Source organism: Fukomys damarensis, unplaced genomic scaffold (genome assembly GCF_012274545.1).
Source record: "Fukomys damarensis isolate Sample0158 unplaced genomic scaffold, DMR_v1.0_HiC HiC_scaffold_13, whole genome shotgun sequence".
Lineage (NCBI taxonomy): Eukaryota > Metazoa > Chordata > Mammalia > Rodentia > Bathyergidae > Fukomys > Fukomys damarensis.
In genome coordinates, this window is record NW_022900925.1 from 34,096,257 (window position 1) to 34,114,789 (window position 18,533).

Genomic DNA, 18,533 nt, shown 5'->3' on the forward strand with positions numbered 1-18,533 from the left:
ATAACCTCTCAAATTTCAAAACATCTTTGGGGATATTAACTATATATAAAAACATATATAGTAAATAGAATCTTTTTAATCATAGTGTTTTCCTCCTCTCCTTCCACCTCTTCCACCTCTTTCTCTTGCTTCCCCCCCCTTTTAAAAAATTCTTTTCTAGAGCTTTTTTGGAATAAGTAGATTTTCTCAACTTAGAGAAATCTTTGACAACACGTGGGATGTGTTAAAATCTTCATCTTTCCCAGGTTTGCTCTTCGTGGCCCTAGAGAATTTTTCCCAAGCCATCTAGTGGGATCAACGCATGATTCTAATTTATGAAAAGGGAGATGCTGCTGATTGTTTACTTTTGCCTTTCTAAGTTCATTTCTAAAGATGTTTTCTTTTGGAACTGAGACCCACTTTAAAGTGAAATAGATCCTTTATAATCAAGTTTGTTTCTGGATTTCAATTCATGTTCATTTCAGGCATCTCCCAAGTGATGGATTTTGAAAGTGATGTGGAGAGAAGCTTAATCGGATGAGCTCTATCTGCTTGCTTTTTTTTTTTTTTTTTTTTTTTTTTTTTTTTTTTTTTTTTTTTTTTTTTTTTTTTTTTTTTTTTTTTTTTTTTTTTTTTTTTTTTTTTTAAAGCAGCTGGTAGAGTTTATCTTCCCAGCGGGGTTTCTGTAATTAACAACTGCAGCACATCACCTGATGATGTTAACCCAGACCCTGTGCTTGCTGCCATGGTTTATGCTGCCGTATCCTCTGCCCAAGTAGAAACAGATTTTCTTTATGTTGTTATGTGGATGTGTTTAGCTCACTAGTCATTTGTGCCTAAACTAAAAAGAAAAAACTCTTCCGAGGTCGTTTTAACATCTGTTGTGTTGCCACAGTGGATAGTATTTAGGGGAAGGGAATAGTTCCCCAACCTTTAGTTTAAATTGGCAATATGTTATTGTGCTTTGTTTTTTTAAGGCTTTCACTACCTGGACAAGTTGCATCCAAAGTGAGAATGATTCCATTATTTAACCTTTGAGCTGACTGCTAAGCTGTCCTTGGGGATGAGAACAGTTTGTAGTTATTTATAACCTGTAAGAAGGGCAGCAAGGCTGTAAACAGCCAGCACACACTGGGGCTTGGGAGTCAGTGGGGTGCCCTGCCTTAGCCCAACAGTGACCGTGACCTGGAGGCTTTGGAGTAGCTTCCTTTGCACCTGCAGTCTGGCTTTGTCTGGAGGAGCCTCACTAGCCAGTGTGTTTCTAGAGAACGCTGTCCTTTGTTTGGTACCAGGGATCGAACTTGGGACCTTGCATCTGTGAGGCAGGCAGTGGAACCACTAAGATAAATCCCTGGCCCTGAGAACTCTGTCTTATGTAACATCTCACACTGAGAAGAAGGAAGAGTAGCTTTAATGTACAACAGCGTTATCTAGTCCTTACAATCATTTCAGATACTTGCCTAGAAAATACATTCCAACTGGGAAAAATCTTCAAGTACTGACTTACAAACTTAATATAGTACTTATTTCTGAGTTTGCTTTTTATAAAACAGCGGCAAGAACAATTCAACTAACTTTCTTCCCTTGTCTTTGAAGATAGGGTTTTGCCAAGTTGCCCAGGCTGGCCTCACACTCTGAGCTCAAGCACTTCTCCATCCTCAGCCTCCCAGGTAGCTGGGACTGTAGGTGCACACACCCCATATCCAGCTTGAAGTCTTAGAGAAATATTTGGTTATGCCAAAAGTTTGTCCTACATCTTAGCCAGGTCTAGAGGAAAATTTAGTTGTGTACCTAGGCACATTTTTAAGATGTGTCTACATATATCTTGTTTGCACAGGTATGTATTTAATGATTTAAGGGAATAGCCTGAGAGGTATTAAAATTATATGTCAATTCTAAGTAAATGCACAGGATCTGCCTCAATTTGTTCAGTATATTAGAATTTTATAGAATTTAACTTGAAGTAACTTAGAGGTTTAGTTCTTGGCAGCTGATAATGCTACTTTCTATAAGCAGAATTGACTTATTTTGGGTAGTGTGCTTCTCTCAGTATTGTCTTATGGATTCAGAAACTCCCTGCGATATCCCTGCAGGTTTCCTTTTTCTTCCAGTTGTTTCTGGGATTAAAAAATTTATTTTCATCAAAGAAGAGTATAAATAATTTGGGGATTTAATTAAATTCCTTTCAATAGTGAGATGAACTGGCAGTTTTCTTTTTCAGATGTTTTATTGTTATGAGAATATGCCTAGCTTTCAATAGCTACATTTGTTCGACATCTTCTAACCTTTAACTTATTAACTAGAACTCACTGAGGAAAAGAAAATACATCCCAGAGAAAAAGAGACTACTCAACAGCAGTTCTGTTGTCTTGCCGTCCTAGGCACAGGGGAATATTGTGCTTCCATAGATGGTAACCTTTAGTAAGGAAGAGAGCAGACAATGAGAAAATAGAGACCATTTCAGCTAGTGGTAATGAGAAAGTAAGACAGGGTGGAGAGAGGACCAGATGAGAAATGAAGACTACAGTACTTCAGGTTGGATGGTCAGGGAAGACCTCTTACATTTATAAGAGATCTGAATGAATGAGTTGTCTGTGAAAAGATCCAGGAAATAGAAAGAGCTTCCCAGGCTGAGGAAGGAGCCTGTGTGTTCACAGAATAGAACTGAAGGCCTGGGGACAAAAGCGTAGTGCTTGGTGGTTAGGTGACCACCTGTGCCGTCAGCAGTGGAGGCCACTGTAGAATACATGTTTTGTCTTATACATGTTCATTTATGAGCCTTCTCACTACTTGGAAAAATTGTAAAGGCTTCTAGTTCCCTTTTAAAGTTAATGTACGGTTTAGCCGGGTGTGATGCTGCACCCCTGTAATCCCAGCACTCGGGAGACTGAGGCAGGAGGATCGCTGTTAGTTGGAGTCCAGCCTGGGCTACATAGTGAGTTCCAGGTCAGTCTCAATTACATAGTGAGACCCTGTCTCAAATCCCCCCCGCAAAAAAGTTAATGTACAGTTTCAATAGGTGATATATTCACCTGCCTCAAATTCAGAAAGTACCAAAAGTAATATAGTAAAAATCCTCCTTCCCTATTGGATACCTGCTTGACTTCCATGAAGAGGCCAGTGTCCCTAGTCTTGTAGAGCTTTTCAGAAATATTCTGTATATTTTAAACAAATAGTGTTTTCTATTCAAAATCCCCCCCCCCTTTTTTGGTACTGGGAATTGAACTCGGGACCTTCTGCCTGCGAGGTAGGTGGTAGCACCACTGAACTAAATCCCCAGCCCTCCTTTTTTAAAAATAAGCACTGATTGCATTAAATATCTGTATCGTAATTTAATCTACTATTTAAGGACTTTTAGATTACTGCCATTTTCTGTGTGTTTACAGATAATGTCACAGTGAAAAACTTTATGTTGTTGTCATTTTAAATGCATTAGTATGAAAAATTTCAGAAGTGGAATTGCTGGATCAAAATGCATTTACATTTCCTATAGACATTGCCTTTTGAAGAAACTAACAATTCATACTCCAACCAGAAATGTTCTCCTTACCCTGGGCAAGTGTTATCAAACATTTTGATCTTTGCCAAGTCAGTGGGCGAATCAATATGTAGTTTGATTTGCATTTATCTTGGTATGAATGAGAGTTGAACATTTTACATATATTTGAGAATCATTGGTATTTCCAATTCGGTAAACCATTTGGTTTTGGTTTTGGTTTTGTGTTTTTGCTCATTTTTCTGTTAGGCTTTTGGCTTTTTTCTTCTTGATCTCCATATTCACTGACTATTGCTAAATCTTTCCATAGGTATGGTGTTTTAAGAATTTTAAAAATAAAAACAAAAATAATAATCTTTAACTTGTTAAATTTTATAAATCATGAACCTGGTAAAAGACGTGAGAAACTCCAGCCTTTCCTTTGCTTATTGAGATCTCTCTTCATTGCCCTTAGTTTTATTTTAAAGAAGTGTCTCTAAATTTAGAGAAAAAAAATTAATATTTTCTTAGATTAGATTGAACTGCAAAGAGTTTACTCATAACAAATGTTCAAAAGTCGTTCAAACCTTGCAGCACAGGAAGTCAGTCTGACCCGTAAAGACTGTCCTTGGGGTAATGAGAAGGAAATCACCTCCTGGGCTGTATGTGATGAGTGCACTGTAACAGAAGAAACAAAGAGCACCTTTCAGGTCACACTGGTTTCTCAGAAATGACTTTGCCCAGGTCTTTTATAGTTTCTCTAATCAGCAGTCTCTGGCATCTTGTTTTAGAAAATGCAGACGTCTTTCAGGTTTAAAATAGATTTGACATTGGGATTTTTCTTTAATTGGAAACTATACAAAGGTTTAAACAGAGAGAGGGCCGGGGATTTAGGTCAGTGGTGCCACTGCCTGCCTCACAAGCGCGAGGACCTGAGTTCGATCCCCGGTTTAAAAAAAAAAAAAAGTGAAATCTAAAAAAAAGTCACAAGAAAGATTCATAAATAAACAGAGATGAATGGCACTTTAAACATTCCCTAATAAACCCTTCTCTGGGAAGAAGCTACGTTCCCAGCTGTGCATACTATGTGTTATGTTGTACCGCATGAAATTGCCAATATTCAGCTATTTTTGGCATACAAAACATGTTTCATGGTTCAATCTAATATCTTTACAATCTTATTCTTATCACTTTAAAGGTAATGGATATAAAATAACTTATAGACAGCCGTGAAATACATGACTATCAATTGATTTATTTTTTAATTATCTGAATGATTAGATTAGATTGATGAGGAATGCTCATGGAAAATAAATAAAAGATTAAAAAAATTTGGCTCAGTGGTTCTGCTGCCTTCCTTGCAGGCATAAGGTCCTGAGTTTGATCCCCGATACCAGAAAAAAAAAAAAATGACTGTACAAGCTGTCTAGGTAACACTTTTAAGAGCCTAGTTCTGTATATATTACTGGATAAACTATTAGAATATTTCCTCTTATTGTACAGGGAATTTTTTTATATCTTATCGTGAACGAATTCTGATTGTATGAGTTTTGCCCAAATTAGTTACTCATTTGTGTTTTTAGAATGAAGGAGACTATAACCAGTCTTTTCCCACTTGTAGAATGAAAATAGACTTAATGCTGGGTGAAAAATTCACTTTTACCAGAGCTGGGATTTGACATGCCAGGCTGAGTTTGGGGCTTTGTATATAATTTATCCAAAAGATCAAGTTAATGGTTGTTGTTACATTGCAAAGTGGATATGTTCAGCATTGTTCAGAAGCCTGTTTTAGAGGTGTTTGAAATAAAAAAGAAAGTTAATTAACCTTCAATGCAATTAGGTAAGTGTTTGTGTTTTAGTCATCTGAGTATTTTTATTGAGTTCCTTTGGTGCAGGCAGTCTTTGCTAGGTGGTAAGGGGTTAGATACAAAGAACGGTTGCAGATTCTGTTTAAGCAGTTTAGAGTCTACTGGAGGCAGAAGAGTTCTTAGGTAGGGGTGGGGGATTTAGCTCAGTGGCACTGTGCCTGCCCAAAGTCCTGAGTTCGATCCCTGGTACCACTAAAAAAAAAAAAAAGTTCATAGGTATGAAAGAAGTGTAGGTTCAGCTTAGACAATTATTTGTAGCTTGGCATGATGGCACACCTGTAATCCCAGCTCTCTGGCAGGCTGAGGCAGGAAGATCATAAGTTTGAATCCACTCTGGCAAAAGGGCTGGGGATATAGCTTAGTATGAAGGCCCAATGTTCAAATCCCAGCACTGAAGAGGAAGAAAAGAAAAAAACAAGCATTATGTGTGCATCATGACAGCATTAGTACATTTCCTTTACTTCTGTCTGCCCTCCAAAGTTTAACCTTCTAGTTAGAAATCATATTGATTGATTTAAATCTCTTGTCGACAGTTAATGATATCATGGTCTCACAGTGTCTGGTAGGAAGCATTTCATTAGAGTGCTGTTAGTCGTTACCTGATACTACCTTTGTTGGAATTTAAGCAGTGTTACAGCAGTGTTTTCGGTACATTTCTTTATGTGACTCAGGAAAGGTCTGCCTCCCAGGTCAGGATTAATAGAGCGAGCAGGAAAATAGATGGCGAATATATAACAGATATGTTCAGCCTCAGATTGTCAGCATTCTAGTTAGTTTGGTAGACTGGGAAAAAACTTTCTCACTAGAGAACTTGGACAGTCTTCTCTTAGCTTGTTTGAAACTACAAACAGTAAATTTTGGCTCTAGCAGTCTCCTGCAAAGATTCTCAAGCTCTGACCCTCAAATAGATCTCTTCTTTTCTAAAATTGTTTTTCTGCTGGGCATCTGCAGCGATTGGCATGAAGTGCTAGAGTTCATGTAGCACCCAGCTACTTACTTAGCTGATGAACACCTTGCCAGTGGTGCCCGCTCTGAGAGAAATTAATTACACTGGTACTGTCCTGGTCAATTTCTCTCCCAGCAGGTCCCCACTTAGTCTCTAGTTCATATGGGTGGACATTTTTAAAAACTGGAAGATAGGTGATGTTACATATATTTTTAAAAACAGAAAAACTTGGAGCGGGGGATTTAATTTAGCTCAGTGGTTCCACCATCTGCCTCGCAAGTGCAAGGTCCCAAGTTCGATCTCCAGTACCATGAGAGAGAGAGAGAGAGAGAGAGAGAGAGAGAGAGAGAGAGAGAGAGAGAGAGAAAGAGAAAGACTTCTGCAGCGATTGGCATGAAGTGCTAGAGTTCATGTAGCACCCAGCTACTTACTTAGCTGATGAACACCTTGCCAGTGGTGCCCGCTCTGAGAGAAATTAATTACACTGGTACTGTCCTGGTCAATTTCTCTCCCAGCAGGTCCCCACTTAGTCTCTAGTTCATATGGGTGGACATTTTTAAAAACTGGAAGATAGGTGATGTTACATATATTTTTAAAAACAGAAAAACTTGGAGCGGGGGATTTAATTTAGCTCAGTGGTTCCACCATCTGCCTCGCAAGTGCAAGGTCCCAAGTTCGATCTCCAGTACCATGAGAGAGAGAGAGAGAGAGAGAGAGAGAGAGAGAGAGAGAGAGAGAGAGAGAGAAAGAGAGAAAGACTTAGCTAGCTATACAGTAAGACAGAAGCCGAAAATAATGGCAAGACCAAAATAGTATTTCCCCCCTTTGGTTATAATAATGGACCAAGATTCAGTAACAGCAATTAGAGCATTAAAATTATCTGGTTTTAAAAATTTGAGCTTCTCTTGGGTGTAGAAAATTGTAAACTGTTAATTGTTAGAAAAATTTGAAGATTCCTTTTTTTATCTTTGAAAGTTCTTTTAAAAACTTGAAGCCCAAATTAGTATTTTATGCTGGCTTAGTGCAGAACAGAGCCTGCAACACACATACCTTCAATGCCAAATTTTATGCTCTTAACTAACATGTAAAATTCACATCTTCCTTGCCCAAAAGTAAGCATTTCAAAATTTTATTCTGGACAGTAATGGCAACTGGGATTTTTAACGCTGTTATATTTACTTGATACTGGACAAATAACCAGTTTTGTGAGAATATGTTTTCCATCAAATGTAAGCCTACTTGGGAGGGGATCACAGTAGCATTTGATCACTTTTCTTGATGTTATAATGGAACCATGAATTGCATGAACCAAAGCTTTGCGTGTGCCATTGCAGTACGTAGGTTGCTAGCGTGAGTGAGTGCGTATGAGACTGTTCAATTTATCTGTGGTCACATGAGATAATTTAACTGTAAATGCTCATAGGATGGTGTTCATGACCAAGGGAACAGCACCTAATTTCATTTATCAGCACCTTTAAAGGTGCAAATATAGCTTATTAAATCTCCCCCTTATTTTGAAGACAGGGTCTCACTGAAGTTCAGGCTGGCCTTGAGGGTGTGTACCACCACACCTGGCATAATCCTTATTAATGCTTGTTAAGTAGTCAAATATTTATGAGTTTAATTATTGTTAAATGATTGTTGTTATTTATATAACTTTTTCTACCAAGGATTTGAGGCAGATTACAAAAATATTTTTTAAAAAACTTAACAAAAAAAAGTTTGGGGAATTGTATAAAAGGGGATAATAAAGAAAATAAGCTGGTACAGAGTTATAACAGGGTATGAGCCTATAGTTTTTTTTTTTTAATTTTATTGAGTTTATTGGTACATTTTAGGGATACAGTACAGTTACATTCATTGTTGGGATCATGTACCTTTACATGGCAAGTCTTGATTCTCATTTTTTCCCCTTACCTCTGCCCTCCCTTCACCCCCTCCTCCCCTCCCCATCTACAAACACTTTATTTTCATCTTTTCATTCTCTCACATTTTTTTCTTTTCCCTTTTTGTTCTTCCCCTACGTATCACACCTTCCCTACACCTTTAGCTCCTTTCTTCCAATTTCTAAATGTCAGTAATCTTATTAGAATCTTATGCATTGTTGCAGAATATTCACACCAGGGAAACTATTTGGTATTTACACATGTGGGACTTATTTATTTCACTTAGGAGTATATCTTCAATATGTATCCATTTTCCTATGAATGAATCTATTCTCTCGCTCTTTATGGCTGAGTAATATTCCATTTTATAGAAAAACCACAACTTCTTTATCCAGTTTCCAACGGATGGGCAAATAGGTTGTTTCCAAGATTTAGCTATTACAAACTGTGCTGCTATAAACATGGGTGCACATACTTCTCTGTGATATGATTCTTTTAGTTCTCTTGGAAGGATACCCACCAGAGGGATGGCTGGGTCAAATGGAACCTCCAGTCCAAGATGAGCCTATAGTTTTAAGATGTGAGTCGCACATTTGTCTCATGACTTCATAGTAGCCAGGTAAAGAGGGCAACAAGATCAATTATAAGATTTATTTTGTCTATCCACAGTTGAAAACAAACCCAATATTCAGGAAAGAAAATTCTCCCTTGGATATTATATGAAAACCAGATAACGTGGGCTAGACTGGAACATATCCTCACAGTATTGCTGCAATATATGTAAAAGCAGAGGAGGACAGAGAATAGTATCCACTCGAGGACCTGTCACCCTTAGCTAGAAGATCTTTGTGTTGTCATTTTGCCTCATGTTATCTTTATTTGAAAACAAACGTAAGAGAGAAACTGAACTCTTACATTCTTTTCTCAGTTCTTTTCTTCCCTTTCTAATCGTAAAGCTGATACCTAGTCTGGCAGCATTGTTTTTTCTTTAGTTTTTCCAACTTTATTGTACATAAGAATGATACCTTTTAAATAAAATACTCAGTTTTAAGAGAGAAAAATCATATAAGCCTATAACAGTATTTTTTTCCTTCTGCTGAGTGCATATATCTGTAATAATAGTAAATCTTAAAATGTACATGAATAATGTACCGTACATGACATCTAGAACTTCTTAATTAGTGCTATGTTTGATGCCCATGGTGCTGTATTCTAGTTCATTAATTTTAAATCCTGATACGTGATTTTATATTATACGGAAATAATCTAATTTACTTCTCTGTTCCCAAACTAATGTATTTTTAGTTGTTTCTGGTGTTTTGCTGGTACATATTGTCACAGTAAACACTCCTGTCTATGTCTTCTTATGTCCTAAATGCAGTGTTTCTCTAGGGCCAGGGTCCTTGTGTGGTTCAGGACCAGCATGTCAGGATCACCTGGGATTTTGTTAGGAACGCAGCCATTTGGGCCCATCCCAGACCTCTAAATCAGAAGCTCTGGGGATGGGGCTGGCAGTCAGCTGAAGAGGTGATTCTGGTGTATTCACCCTGGAGACCCCTGCTCTGTGCATGCAGTTCAAAGTGAGATTACCAAGTGTTAGGGTTCTTATACTTTCAGCTTTGCTAAACATGGACAGATTCCTATTCACAATGTACTTACTGTTTTACAGTTTTACCACCAGTGAAGAGAGTTCTCATTTTGTCCTACTTGTATTTTTTGTTGGTCTGATAGATGTAAAATGTTTAAGAACTGTTTTGTATCTTTTTATGAGCAATATTTTCTATAGGATAGTTGACCTTTTTCATACTGACTTTATAGAAACAACATATATCATTTTTGTATATTAATAAAATCCCTTTGCCTTTTTGGGTTTGTTTATAGTGCTTAAAAATTTATCAAATTCATTAATTTTCAGAATTGTGTGTGTTGAAGGTTACAACATAACACTTTCATATACATAGTGAAATGATTACTGCAGTCAAGCCAGTTAACATATTCATCTGATATAGTTATGTATGCACACACCTGCGTCTGTGGTAAGAGCACCTAAAATCTACTCTCAGCAGATTCCCAGTATACTGTATATACGGTACCGTTAGCTGTAGCTCTCATGTGGTACACTGCGTCCTGACGTACACATTCTGCATGTCCACACTTGGTTCCCTTTGACCTGTGTTCCCTGTTCCCCCCACCCCAAATTCACCAACTTTAGATGACCTTTTTATTTAGAAAGGCGTTGAAGGAGAGAATTTTGTGTTGGATTTGATTTGCTGCTGGGACCCCCCCATTGAGTTATGTAGCAGTTATTTGAAAATGGTGTGGAGTTTATTAGAGAGATGACAGAGATTTGGGAAATATTTGTTTAAGGGCAGAAATTTGACGCCACTGAGATGAATAAAATTGCCATAAAGAGAATACATATTGATTGCGAAAATGAAGATTAAACCATGGGGAGCAACAGTGCAGAGAGAGAGAGAGGAGAATGAGAGCAAGCAGGAGAAATCTGGAAAATAGGGTGGTGATAGGAGGAGAGGCGTAGGGAGACGCTAATGCTGCAGAAACACCTGAAAAAGGTGTGAAAATGTTTGCCTTCAATAGGCCAGCTAGCAAGGGCTTGAATGGAAGGTGCCTTCTGCATTTGCAGGGAAGTATGGGAGGAGACAGGAAAGCCTGGAGGGTAACAGGGTCGTTTTACCAGAGGAGTGGAGCCAGGAGGTAGGTTGTGACTGGCTCCTTTTCCAGCAGCCTTAGGGTAAGTCCATTTGGAGATAGGATATTGAGCATTGCACAGCGCCTTATGGCCGTGAGTAGGAGGCTGTCAAGGTGGATTTCTCTGAAGTTAGTATGGTTTTTACCAGGTTAGAGCGTTCTAGGCAGTCCACAAAGTTCCCAGTCTTTAGAAGACCAAATAATAGAATAATAAGCCAAAACTGTATAAATCTTTTTGCTTGCTGGGTCTGACTAGGGTGAAGAAAGCACAGAAATCTTTGCCCCGTGACTTTGGAAACTTTGATTAACTTTCAAACTGGCGATGTCAAGGGTTCCAAGTCCTCCACCTCCGGCAGAAATGTCGAGTGGCCCCGTAGCTGAGAGCTGGTGCTACACACAGGTAAGTCGTGTGACTTGGAAGGATTTTTTGTTTGTTTGTTGACCCTGTAGTTCAGACTGCTCTGGAACCAATGTGTAGCCCAGGCTGGTCTCAACTCACAGGATCCTCCTGCCTCAGCCTCCCTAGTGCTGGGATTACAGACGTGCTCCACCACGCCTGGCCTTGGAAGGATTTGATGGACAAAAAGAATAGGATCGCTTTTCTACTTTGGGTTTCCTGTTTTCTCCAGGCCATAACTGCCAAACAGCCTTGCATTCCTTGGATTTTCACATGGAATAGGAATCCCTAATGCTGGTATTTTTCAGTGTTGGTTGAAGTGGGGAATCTGTGAAACTAGATTCTGTTATAGCCCCCTTGACGGAAACCTGTTTAAGGCTCTTCTGTTGGTGGAGCAGAGTTTGACATTTGTAACCCTAAACTGTGACATGAATTATCAATTTGCTTTCCTGACCCTGTCCATGTTTTGTTGTTTTGTTTATCCTGTCCATATTTTTCTCATTTTCCATCAGTGCTTCTCAGAATCCAAAAAAATCTTTGTAAAAGTAATTGGTCATTGTGAGATTTCTTAAAATGTGAACGAAGGACCTCAGGCAACAAAAAACTGAACTTCCACGCTGGCCCAACTGTGCTCTTCCTATGGGGACTAGACAGACTGGGAGGAGGGGAGATGCTTTTCTGATCTTCAGCCTGTTTCTTCAGGTTGTCCACTTCCCTTTTAATTGCTTCCTGGTTTTCTGTCAACAGATCAAAGTAGTGAAATTCTCCTACATGTGGACCATCAATAACTTTAGCTTTTGCCGAGAGGAAATGGGTGAAGTCATTAAAAGTTCAACCTTTTCATCAGGAGCCAATGATAAACTGAAATGGTGAGGAAGAACACCTCTCTAAGCTGTAAACATTTTTCCATAAAAAAATTTTGCTGGTTTTGCTTGATTTTATGGGACACTGACTAGAATATAAGTTCCTTGAAGCCAGGGATTTTGTTGTGATCTTACTGTATCCTGGTGCCACTAAAACTTTGAATTAATTCAGTGAGTATCAGGGATCAGCAAACTTGTTATAGGGCAGTATAAATGAATAGAGGGCCAGTATTAGAAATGATACCCATACAGGTTCAGGGGAGTGATTATGTCGTCCTTAGCAAGTATCCTAAAAGGAGTGGTGGCTTCTAAGCTCTGGCCACCACAGCTGTCTGTGAATAACACCTGACCATTGCCAGATTATCTGGTTTTTCAAGACAAGCAAGAAATTTAGATTTTAAAATAAAAGTTTGACTTTTAAATTCCCTGCTTTCAAGCAATACAGGGGATTTATTTGTCTGTGTAACTGCCACTGCCCAGGCTCCATGCTGTTGGATGTCAGGCACTAGCCTCCCTGTGTGAGCAGTGGCTGTAACCCCTACCTGTGTCAAAGACTGAGCTCCCTTAGAGCTGTGTGGCCAGAAATATGTGACGCGTGCACTGCGGGGTAGGTCCAGGTCCCAGGGACTAATCCCTGTGCAGGGCCTGTGATCTGGGAGTGGGAGGGTCCATCCCACCTAAACCATGTGTCCTCTTGAGGAGGAGGAGCAGGCATCGTAAGGGTACACCCCGATGCCCACCACATACAGCAAAACACGTCTCTGACCTCTGCTTTGTTTCATGGTTCTGGGGCTTGAACCCAGGGCCTTATGCATGCTAGGCAAGCGCTCTGCCACTGAGCTGCGTCCCCAGCCCTTAAAACTTATCCCTGAATCACCAGTCTGATTCTGATAACCTGCTGAATGATTGTTTTTTTCATTCATTCACTATTTGTTGACATGTATGGTAAGCAGTGTATTCCACTATGTGTTGAGAGAAATGTTTGTTCTTAGACATTGTATTTAGATCTACATCTTTAGCATATTATGTAGTGATGCATGTGGTATCTGCATTCCCCAGAGAGGCACTGGATGCAGCCACCTGTCTGAGAAAGGTGCCACGACACTGGCAAGGCCTAGGGGTACATATGGCTCATGGATTCTGGGTGGCAGAAGCGGTGTCTGAACCACATGCGTTCAACTAATGACATTCACAACTTAACTCAGTTGAACCTGCTAATTCTGTCTGAATTTTGTTTTGATTCACCCGTAACAGATTGGCATCTCTAACTCTACTCAGAAACGTGCCTTGGAACTCTGCAGTGTGTCATGGGAGTTTACTTTTGTCTATGCTTCCTCCATACTGCCTCCTTTATTTAAATCTTAGAATATTTCTGCCAGATTGATAAAATGTGTATAAAAATTATGTCCTGTTGACATATTTCTTGAGAATATTTTTTCTCTGGACATTGATAGTAAAGGGTTTGTTGACTTTTTTATTCATGGTTTCGCCATAGTCCCAACAAAATTAAGGGCTTCCTTTCATGAGATTGATAATTGGAATATAACAAGACCATTCTGAATTTTAAAGTATTTTAGGAGGGAAAAGGGTGAATTGGGAGATTATGAGAAAGGAAAGGTGCAAGAGGTGTTTTGTTGATTCTAGAATGCTCCTTTATTTTGTTGTTTACTTTTTAAGAGGTGATCCAGTTCACTATAGAGAAGTGGTTCCCACGTAGTTCTTCTGTTGAACCATAATTCCTGGCACGGGGCCTGGAGTTCTTTTTTGTTTAATATCTCTTAATTCTGATTGTCCATTCTGTCACTTCACTTATGTATTATGGTATTTTTAACCCTGTTTTTTCCTACCTGTTTTGGGCAGGTGTTTACGAGTAAACCCAAAAGGGCTCGATGAAGAAAGCAAAGATTACCTGTCCCTTTACCTGTTACTGGTCAGCTGTCCAAAGAGTGAAGTTCGGGCAAAATTCAAATTCTCTATTCTGAATGCCAAGGGAGAGGAAACCAAAGCTATGGGTAAGTGTCCTGCTTGCTTGACTGCTTTTACATCCAGCACCTTCATACCCAGACAAGTTGTAGGTTTGAACTGGTTTTGAGTAACCCTAAATATGACCTTTTTTTCATCCCAGAGAGTCAACGAGCTTATAGATTTGTACAAGGCAAAGACTGGGGATTCAAAAAATTTATCCGTAGAGATTTTCTTCTGGATGAGGCCAACGGGCTTCTCCCTGATGACAAACTTACCCTCTTCTGCGAGGTGAGTCCTTTTACCCTGCTGTGGGACTGGCCATTCCCACACTTGATGGGCACTGTAGCCTTGATAATGTTGTGTATCAGGGATACGGAATGAGAAAAAGCCGGAGTAAAGTACTGCTGTGCAAGTTTTATGTCTGACTGATTGAGCTCACCTTTCCACTTGTTACTCTTCATCAAAACAGACTACGCCATCTGAGTGTTAGCAGTTTTGATAGCTTGGCTTGGGATTCTTGCTTTTTCTCTGTAGGTTTTCTCAAATAGCATTTAGAAGGACTGTCACTTCAAGCTGAAGAAAGTGACCGGCAGCTCGATTTATCTGTTCTTTCAACCTCCTGGCCCCCATCAGTGGGACATCTCTGTGTTTGACAGTGGGTCTCTCCTTTTCTGCTCTTTGGATTCTGTGATCCCATCAGTAGTTGAGTTCCTCTGGTTTGTCTTGCTGGAGTCATTGTGAAACAGGAAAGTGGGAACTACTTTCTCTAGGGTGAAAGCTGTGTAAAGCTTGCTCACTTAAGAGCTGGCCAGGGCTTAGCTATATTCAGGAAGCCTTTCCTGGTTTACAGGAGAGGCTGGGAAGTAAAACCCTAAGACAGTGAATTGGAAAGTGGGTTCCTTAGTGAGTACCGTACATACTAATTTGATGTTTCCTGCTGTTTTCTACACATACCGACATATAAGATCACGTTGTGATAAAGGAATAGGACCTTCAGTCCACACTAGTGTCTCTGTATGTGGGTGAAGCAACACTTCCTGCACAGCACCTCATGGTGAAGATGACCTCCCCCTTCCTGCGGGAGGATGCGGGCGAGCTCCCTGACTGCCAGCCTGTCTGTCAGAGAATAGACTCATACTATGAGCTAATGGCAGTTCAAAAGGCATATTAGCACCACCAGGTTTCAGGAGGGTGTCCCCGAGGACTCTCGCCCTTTGGCAGAAGAATCCTGGCCAGCAGTAGCAGGTCTCTGTATTTCGCAGAACGAGTAGTTGCTAATGATTATAAAACGTTGCAGGCATGGTTTATTAAAATGCCACTCTGAATACATAGAGCATGGTTTGCATAATAGCTGTTCCCTCTCCATTTCAATTGCTAAGTAAAAGAAGGAACTACTAGAGTGATAGGATCTATATAGATAGGTAAAATGTGGCAGTGGTTTCCTGTGTGACGAACTCCAATTCAGTGTAAGTCCTGCTAGTCTTGGGTTGTGCTCAGTGCCTAAGTGAAGAAATGAGAAAAATTAGCTGCTTTTGTGTGAGGTTAGGTATTACATAAACAGCATCCATTTTAGTCTTCACCTATCTTAGAGACTTGTATTTGAAGAAAAACTTTAAAATAGTAAAAATTCTAATTTTGTTGGGAATGAAAGCCAATCTTCAAACTGTGTTCTCAAGAAAATCTCCCCTAAATAGCATCTGGTGTTTTAGAAAGTGTGCCGTAACCTTCACCGCAGCACTTCCGGGCCACGGGCCACCCAGCCTGTGTCAGATTTTCCTCGGCCCCTGTTTCTGGTCTATTCCAGCTGCCCCAAGCCCGGCGCAGACATTCCTAGTTTAGAATCCAGTTGGCCTTCCCTCCCTTGGCAATCCAATCCTCTGGTGAAGTCTGAGGCTGAGTTCCAGTGCTCTCTTCACTTCCGCATATGAAATTCTCTCAGGAGAAATCCTGTGGTTAAGTTTAGATTTGCCTTACTGACTTAGAAGGGAAGTGAGATGACACTCTGGAAACGAGGAGATGTTGAACAGGAAAGCGTCTGCTGGGTTCTGCTGATGCCATCAGTTTCTTACCATGGAACCAGGTGTGCCATCTGTTCCTCTCACTTCTCAGTTGGCCACAGGTGCTGAGTGTTGCTTCTCATGCTTGGGCTGGTGCCTAGTGAGGCTCGTTTCTGTTCCAAGGCTCTCTGTGGACTTAGTAGCATTCAGCATTGCAAGACGGTTGCGTGGGGTGTGTACTGGATGTGTGGGTTTCAAAAATGTCTGCAGCTCATCTAAGTTCTTAGCACTTCTCAGAGCTATATCCTTTTTTTATGCAAGTTCTATCCCTTTGGCCTGTTGTTTCTCCTCTTATCAATGGATTATTTGTAAACAAGTTATTTTAATCATTTTTACATCTTGGGTAGTCTTGTTTGTTATTTAGAGGCATTTATGAAGGTGATATGCACATGGATTTCAGATTACGAGTGCCCGTGTGTTCTGTTCCTTCCTCAGCCTGTGGCCCAGGCACTTCTGTGCTGTCCTGATGCAGTAAGTTCAGTTGTTTCAAGGACGTTTTGGCACTTGCAGAAGCCACCAGAGGAAATTCTGAGGTGAAAGACAGTATCACATGTTTGTGTGTTTGGCCTTTATTTCAGTGTTATTACTCTTTTTAAATGTTAAATACAATTAGATTGCAAATTGAAAATACTGAATATGTGGTCTAATTTGAAATGTGCCACATTGGGTTCACTTTCGGTTCTCGGTGATGTTTTGTCTAACTATTAGGAAATGTGGCAGATCTTGCAAGTTGATTTTGTCTCATTAACTTATGTTGGAGCTTTTCAAAGCATTTCCTGAGTTATCCCTCATCACAATCCTTTGAGCTAGATTAGCTGTTTTTTTCATTTCATGTTACAGAGAGAGATGCAGTGCCTCAGGAGGTCAGGTAATTTTTCGTAACATTGTGCAGCAAATTAATGTCAGGGCCACACCATCTCTCTTTCCCACCTCTAGTCTGCTGCACTACCTGAGTGGAGCTGTGTGCCACTCACCCAAGGAAGCAGGGCTCTCCAAAGCATACTTGACGGTGTTTTCTCTGGCAGTGAAGGAAGGAGACTCAAAAACAAGTTAAATTACACTTTAATTTTCTCTTTAATAATTTGGACCACAGAAAATCTTGATAAAATTCTCAGTTCCTATTGAACTATCTCAGTTATTTATATTGAAGCAAATAGCTGTTAGTAATAAAGATCCCCTCTTCACTCTGCTTTTGACAGGTAGAAGATTCCAGTGCCTCTTTGTGATGTTGCAGTTAAAGTTGAAACAGGAAATGTCATATGAAATATGAAATTCCAAATGTGAAATATCCAGACACAAATATACTCTTTTAAAACATCCGTAAAATATACTCTTTTAAAACATCCGTTCCGAAACAGAATATCCCTCATAGCCTGAGAAAATGTATTTTTTTCAAATTTTAAACAAGCAGGTCTTACTAAATTTTTTCCTTTTTATTAGTGAATCACTTGTATTCGTTTTACACTGTATGAAAGTGCCAGTATTTGATTTTCTTTTTTTTTAATCTACAAAATTGTTAATTTCAGCAAGGTGTGGTATCACACATGCAAGGTGGAAAGATTGCAAGCTTGAGCCAGGGCAACTTAATGACTTAGCAAGACTGTCTCATAAGTTTTCAAAAAAATTTTTTTGTTGTTTTTTTTTGAGACAGGATCCTGCCATATAGTTCAGGCTGGTCTTGAACTCACTATGTAGCTTAGTCTAGCCTTGACCTCATAGTGATTCTCCTGCCTTAGCCTCCTGAGTGCTGGGATTACAGGCATAAAGCCACACCCGGCTCACAAAATTTAAAACATTTTAAAAAGGGATTGGGGGTATATTTCAGCAAGGAGGCCCTGGGTTCCGTCCCCAGTACTGGGGAAATTTTTATTTAATATATAACATCATTGTAGCTTATAAAACATGCTAATTAGTAAATCTACGAACTAACATAAGATCACTAAGTTAAAACTGACCGATCTTCTTTTCCCGTCTCCAAGACTTCTCTCCCTCCTCAGATGATGAAAAATAGCTATTTTGAATTTTATGCTATCATCCCTTGTTTGCCTCAATAATACATTGTTTAAATTTGTTTTTGAGCTTTGTAAAAATTATGTCAGACTGTAGATTGTCATCCAGTACTTGGTTTTTTTCATATTATGTTTCTAAAATTTATTTATATTGTGAAAATAATTATCATTCATGTTTAGTGCAGTATAACAGTCTGTGATGTGAATATATACTTTACTTATTTTCTTATTGATCAACATTTAAATTGAGAAATAGTGATGCTATTACAAACAACTCATAGTATCTATTTATTTTCTTAGTCTTTCCCCAGTGCTGTGTATTGAACCCAGGACCTCACACAGCGCTTTGCCATTGGCTGCATCTCCAGCCCCTACCTGC

General features: G+C 39.5%; 1 protein-coding gene across 1 annotated transcript in view; it reads left to right on the plus strand.

Annotated features, from left to right (window-relative positions):
* Spop (speckle type BTB/POZ protein) overlaps positions 1-18,533 on the plus strand; it is a 71,437-nt gene that overhangs the window by 39,579 nt on the left and 13,325 nt on the right. Inside the window, exons 2-5 of the mRNA XM_010620129.3 lie at positions 11,120-11,263; positions 12,008-12,129; positions 13,984-14,135; positions 14,249-14,376. Coding sequence (XP_010618431.1) covers positions 11,186-11,263; positions 12,008-12,129; positions 13,984-14,135; positions 14,249-14,376 — 480 coding nt within the window. The 5' untranslated portion in view covers positions 11,120-11,185. The remainder of the gene's footprint in view (positions 1-11,119; positions 11,264-12,007; positions 12,130-13,983; positions 14,136-14,248; positions 14,377-18,533) is intronic.